This window comes from Camelus dromedarius, chromosome 2, assembly GCF_036321535.1.
Source record: "Camelus dromedarius isolate mCamDro1 chromosome 2, mCamDro1.pat, whole genome shotgun sequence".
NCBI classification, from domain to species: domain Eukaryota; kingdom Metazoa; phylum Chordata; class Mammalia; order Artiodactyla; family Camelidae; genus Camelus; species Camelus dromedarius.
Window position 1 is genome coordinate 113,227,026 of NC_087437.1, and position 6,213 is coordinate 113,233,238.

At 51.3% G+C, this 6,213-nt stretch overlaps 1 protein-coding gene across 3 annotated transcripts; it reads right to left on the reverse strand.

Moving 5' to 3' along the window:
• Positions 1–236: 236 nt before the first annotated feature.
• On the reverse strand, positions 237–5,813 carry KCNE1 (potassium voltage-gated channel subfamily E regulatory subunit 1). 3 transcript variants are annotated; one of them, XM_031459281.2, is made up of 3 exons: positions 5,732–5,813; positions 4,683–4,777; positions 237–854 (listed from the first exon to the last, which is right to left on the reverse strand). In XM_031459281.2, exon 3 carries the CDS (start codon positions 803–805, stop codon positions 416–418), a length of 390 nt encoding a protein of 129 aa, XP_031315141.1. In that variant the 5' UTR covers positions 806–854; positions 4,683–4,777; positions 5,732–5,813; the 3' UTR covers positions 237–415. The 3 variants fall into 3 exon arrangements, with proteins under 3 accessions (XP_031315141.1, XP_031315140.1, XP_064331745.1); XM_031459280.2 differs by having other exon boundaries at positions 237–857; XM_064475675.1 differs by lacking the exon at positions 5,732–5,813 and adding an exon at positions 4,969–5,071 and having other exon boundaries at positions 237–857.
• Between the last annotated feature and the right edge of the window lie 400 nt (positions 5,814–6,213).

Consider the following 6,213-nt stretch of genomic DNA (forward strand, 5'->3'; position numbering starts at 1 on the left):
CACCTCACCCAGTCCCACTGGGAAGAGAGGAAGGGGAGTCGAGGAACATCCTTTCTTTCTCAAGGATCACTCGGAAACTGCGCACATCACTCCAGTTCTACCGGCCAGAACTTTGTCGTGTGACCTCGCCAGCTGCAAGGGAGTCTGGGAGACACAGCTCTTAGTCTCAGAGGCCACGGCCTAGGGATGCTGCTGGAATTGACAAGGCAGACACAGACACCGGAGAACTGCTGACAGTCGGTTAGAGGAGGAATGTAATTTCTAGAAATATAGTGTTGTTAATCCACCCCTCACCCCTTACAATAGAAAAAAAAAAAACCAATTACATCCATATGATAAAGAGTACAAGGACCTTGTGATTAGAAAAACCAGATCATCAGGGAGACTCGGTCTAGTTTAAACCAGTTGTGGCGGGTCACAACGAAGGCTTCCTCTCGGGAAGGTATGCATTGGGTCGTTCGGCAGCCAGCTGGTTTTCAACGACGTAGCACGCCCTGCAGCTCTCCAGAATCCGCTCCTGGAAGTACGCCTTGTCCTTCTCCTGCCAGGCGTCAGACTCGATGTACACGTTGAATGGGTCTCGGGAGTGCTCCAGTTTCTTGGAGCGGATGTAACTCAGCATGATGCCCAGCGTGAAGAAGCCGAAAAAGCCAAGCACCATGAGGATGTAGAGGGCGGCCAGCCTGCTGTCATCATGACCGGGGGCCCTGCGGGCCAGGCCGGATGAATTGCTGCCCTGTTGAACTGTCCCTTGCCACAGCGTGGTCAGAAAGGGCGTCACGGCTGTGGCATTGGGCAGGATCATCCTGGCCTTCAGGGTTTCAGTGCTGGACAGGGAGCTCCCCCAGGAAAACCTTCTAAAAGAAAAGCGCAACCTAAGTCAAAAAATATGTACTGTCCTTCCCCCTCACGCAGACACACATGCACACACACATGGGCACACAATTTAAAAGAAAATCTCAATGAGAGAGGTACCCTACCAGTCACATCAGTCATGGTGTGTGCCCCCGCGGACCTGCACAGTCTCCTCTCTTGATCGAGCAGCTGATCAGTTGATTCACCTTTATTTCTGTTCCCCACTCCCAGCCCTTAATTCCACAGGTGATCACCAGAACGAGCTCCCTTAATACACACATTGTGTCGAATGGGTGCATTTCAGTGTATGTGCTGTGGACCAAATTGTGTCCTCCCCCAATTCACGCGTTCAAGCCCTAACCCCTACTGTGATGTAGCTGGAGGCAGGGTCTTTAGGAGGGAATTAAGGTTACATGAGGTCAGAAAGCTAAAGCCTTAATCTGAGAGGACCGTGGCCTTAGAAGAAGAGGGAGACCCTTGGTCTGGGTCCCTGTCTGGCACTGGGACTTTTAGAAGCTTCCCAAGTGATCTTACTTGGTAGCGTCGACTGAGAACCACAGAGCCATGGTCTTGACCCTCAGGAAATAGACCAGTCAGTCTTTTGCGCCGCAAGGGAACCGGAGGAACTTTGAAGAAGAGAAGTAATAGTTTCATAGCATAATTTTCAAATCTTGTTTGCTTTTCGGATTTTATTTTTCAGTCTTGCACATCCCTGATGTAATGTGAAGAGAAGGTGCAGAGAGAAATTCTCAAGCCACCCCCGTGACCTCAGCTCCCCCCACCCTAGCTCACGCTGGCACCTTCAGTTTTGATGAGCATGTCGGAGCTTCATACTGGACCAGAAAAGCCAAGTTAATGAACGGCCTTTCACATAACAACTCTGCATTTTTAAAGAAAAATCTTTTTCTTACTTTACACTTAATTGATTATACTGCTTTTGCTAAATGCCTTCTGTGCCCCCAAGGCCTGCATGCTGGGTCACGTGATATTTTTGCCAAATGAGCCACAAAATGAGTTTGGCAACATCCTGTAATGGCCAGCACGGTGTAAATGACACAGGACTCAACCTACATGAACACTGGGGGCTTAACTTTCGTTCTCCAATTTCACATCCATTATAATGCCAAAGCATTGCCCCCTGGCCACAGTTTAAGACTGTGGGACTCAAATGGGTTTGGAGACCAGCTGATCCAACAGTCTTAACTTGGTAGACAACTGAGTCCCCTGGAGGTGAGCTGACTTGCCCAAGGTCATGACTTCTATCAAAATACATCTAAATGTTAATCTTTTAGCCATGGACTCACATTTTATTAACACAGAAAAGGGAATTCCCAGGACCTTGCAGAGAGAAGGCAGATTATTTGGGCTCAAAGGAACGGAGGAGCTGGCCACTTGTATCAGGTGAAACTGGGTCTACCCAACTGGGGGCTGGTTTCTGACCTAAATCTGCCATCAGAGGACCCCTCTCCCCGACCGGGGAGAATCACAGCTTTTTGTAGCTTCCAGGATGAATAGGGAGCTGAAGGAGGCAGAAACAGCAGGAACCAGGAAGGTTCAGCTCCAAACACAACCAGTTTGATGCTCAGAAAGAAGGGGTGGGGTGTTCTAGAAGTTTCTGCTTCTGCCTGTTTGAGCCTTCATGAGACATAGACACTGCTCCTAATCAAAGTTAGTGTAATTTTTTTTTCTTTAAAGTTTAAACCGAGAGCTGCTGGCCTACTGAGAACCACTCAGAATCTGGGGCTCTGGGCAGCTGAGCTGAGCTGAACAGCCACAAATGGAGGCCAACTGGGCCTCCAGTGCCCCGGGGTTCTGCAAGCACCCCCGCGCACCCAGAGGAGGGGGGCAGCGGGTGATGTCACCCCCTTCCCGGCACACACTGCCCTCCTGCATTTCCCTACGTGTTCCAGCTCCGGCTCCTATCAGCGCTGATAAGAGCCTGGAGGCTTTTAGAACAGATTTCCTAGTACTGCACCCCCCCTCCCCATTCGTTCTATGTGCTTACAGAAAGAGGAAGGTTTTTGTGGCTGACTCCAGCCTCTCTTTTGAGAGGGAAAGATTCTGGGGGCAAGTCGGGGAAGGCGGAATGTCTGATCTCCAGCTCAAGGATCTGAGTTCCAGCCCTGGCTTAGCCCTAGACAAGCCACGGGGCTCTCTGGGACCTGAGCTCACTTACCCAGGTGGGATAGGGACGACATGCCTGTCATTCTTAACAGCATTCCTTAAGTATCCCTAAAAGAGCATCCAGTCTTGAAGCAGAATTGCAGTAGGAACAATTATGGATAAGCTTAATTTGGGTGACTATAATCTTACTGTCAAAAATTCTATGAGCCAATTTTCTTTGGAAATAACTGTCAACTGTTTTCATCTTTATCACAGCACTAGCTCCAAATTCTGGAGATGTATTTACCTCCTAGCAGAGAAGAAGCCAGTGGGACCCAGACCCTCCCAGGCAGGCAGCTGCCTTTGCCTTGGGCTTCGCACCTTCCTCTGTCCCGAGAGGGGAGTCACTAGGCGGCGGGGCCTCCAAAACTCAGGGTGAAACTGGTGCAGAAGCACAGCATCCGGCTGTCCTCACAGATCTGAAAAGGGCTTTCTGTCGCCTCCCTGCTGGATGTGGGGTGGGGCTCTTGAGTCTGGTCACAGGACCAAGAGCTTCCCAGACCTCTCTGCATGTGACCGAGAGGAGCTTTGGGATGTGAAGGACAGAAATGTGAACCAGGGAGCCGAGGAAAGGGACCTGGTCAAACTCAACATGGGAAAAAGTACAAGCATGTTGGCGTGGAGGGTTTCCAGACTCCAGCAGGGTAGCTGAAGTCCCACAGAAGGAAGAAACTCACCTTCAGCAAATTAAATGAATTTGGGGAGCCTCAGTTTCCTCATCTGAAAACTGGGAAAAATGGAACCTCCCCTGACTATACCACAGAGTTTTGGGAGGCATGGAATAAGCCCACAACTTCCGTATCTCTTGCTTTTGATGCTCTCTCTGCAACAGGGGCACAGCCACCATGTTTGCTTGCTAAAATCCTACTGGTCTTCCAAAAGCGGGCTCCTATGCCAACCTGGATACGAAGCCCCTACCAGATGTCCCCTCCCCTCCCCTCCTTTGAGCCGCTCATATCATCTGTGCGCTTGTCTGTACACTTCCTTCCAGAAGCTCGAGAAGAGGTGTTTTGCTCACCTTATCCCCACTCCAGCACCCAGAATGATTCCATAAGGGGTTGCTGAGTTGAACAAGGATGCAAAGCATTAAATTCAATTCAACTACAATGTGACTGTGAGAGGAAATAATAAAGTGTAAGACGCTCTGGAAAGAGCTCAGTGGGCAACCAAATGAAAACCTCTCTAATGTAGTATAATAACATTGAAATTATTTTCGTGTTTATTTTATTAACATTATTTATTTTGTATTTTAAAATTTATACTATTAATATAGTTATATATGTCTGCATCCCACCTTATTTCTAAAAAGGTTTAAGGCCATGAGTAATTGCTAATAATACAGCATAGTTTTCATCCCTCCTCCCTACTCATCACCCTTATCTTGCTGTCCCTTTTTCCAGAGTACTTACCACCTGCTGATATAGTGCAGTTTTCTTGTTTATTATGTTCATTGTTTATTGTTTGTCTTCCCAAACAATAAGCTTCTGTAAGCTATTGAGGGCAGAGATCTTTGCTTGGGCAGTTCCCATGTATCCCAAAGACCAGAACGGTGTCTGGTATATGGTAGGAGCACAGTAAATATTCACAGGACTCAGACATGCATGCGTGAATGAGCAAATGTCCCATTCAGCCACCAGAAGCACGAACCACACAAACTGTCTTACCAGCTCCACCTTCAGAGACTTAAGATGACAGGAGTGAGTCTCCTTTGATGTCCTCACAGTGCGCTTTGTTTTCAAAACAATCCACTTCTAATAACCTGTCCAAAACAAGACATATCGGAACTGAATATTCTGGACACTGAGAATGCCTTCCTCAGATCCGTCCTCAGCTCATCTCTCACGGGAGCAGGAAACCGAGCAGAGCAAGCAGAGGGGGTGGCCGCTCCCCCCACCCGGTTAGAAGCCCACAGATGAGAATCAAGGAACTTCTTGACAATTCACTCCTCACACATGAGTTAAAGCTGCTGTGTGATCCCAGCAAAGTTCCCCACCGCTGGGACCATAAGTGACAGCTGTGGTTACAGACAAGGCCCTTCTTTAATGGAGCTGGAAGCTCCTTCTCAACCTAAAAGTGGACTCAGGTCACAAATAGCAATCTGGAAAAGGGGGCGGGGGGGGAGGGGGTAACATGTGATAGACTCCCACATGGCACATGACTGCTACTGGCTCAGCTTTCTTCCAAAAGTTCCACACTTTCCCCAATTACTGCAATCGAGATGAGACACCAGCAATGTGCCCTGCATCCCATGCCTCTTCCCCGGGGGAGATGCCAAGCCCAAGAACCTTTCTTGTCCCCCGACTCCCGCAGAAAAAAAAGAAAGAAAAAAAGTTCCCTTTGAGGCCATGTGTGTATGCAAGCATTGCCCGAACTGGAGGTCTCTGAAACCAGGTGGGGACGGGATCCTGGGCGAGGGGAGGGAGGTTTAGTTTTCTTTGGATGTTTTTAGGTATTTCCCTGATTTTCTACAAGAACGACTGTAATTTAATCACAATGGGGAAATGTCGTTATTTGGGGGCATGAGTTCTAGGCGCGTGAACAGGGCAGAGGGAAAGGAGGCTTCAGGGCGAGCCATCTATTCCGTCGCCTCCGGCCTGGGGGCACCCTCTGTGGCCCGGGGGCTGGGACCGGGTCCCCGGAGCCCCCTCAGGGTCGCCAGACTGGGGAGCCGCAGGCCGGGCGAGGAGCCGGGAGGCAGGAGCCCTTGACTTACCGGGGCCGGGGCGCCGAAGGAGCCGGGAGCGCAGCGCAGTCCACGCCGGCCGAGCGCAGGGCGCCGACAGCCGCGCCCCGGGCGGCGCGCTCCGGGGGCCAGTGCGCGGGGGTGAGGGGGGGGGGAGCTGGGGGGCTGGCGGGCGGGCGGGGCCTCGGGAGCCAGAGGGCGCCCCGCCCCGTCCCCGCCGAGCCCGCGGTCCCCAGGCCACGCCGGGCCAGCCCCCGCCCACACCGACCTTTCGCACCGGCGTCCGGGAGGCGAAAGCGCGCGGGGTAGGTGCAGAGCCCGCAGAGAGGCCGTGTTGGAACCGCCAGCCAGCCAGCCAGCCAGACAGCCAGATCCACCCGCCTGTGGGAGTCTGGGGTTGGCAGGCAAGAAGCCGCTGTGACCAAGCGTCCACAGAGGCCTGGAGACCCCCCACCTTCAGCCAGAGATTAGCCAAACACCCCTTCAAACAGCTCCAAGCAATAATTTCAAAG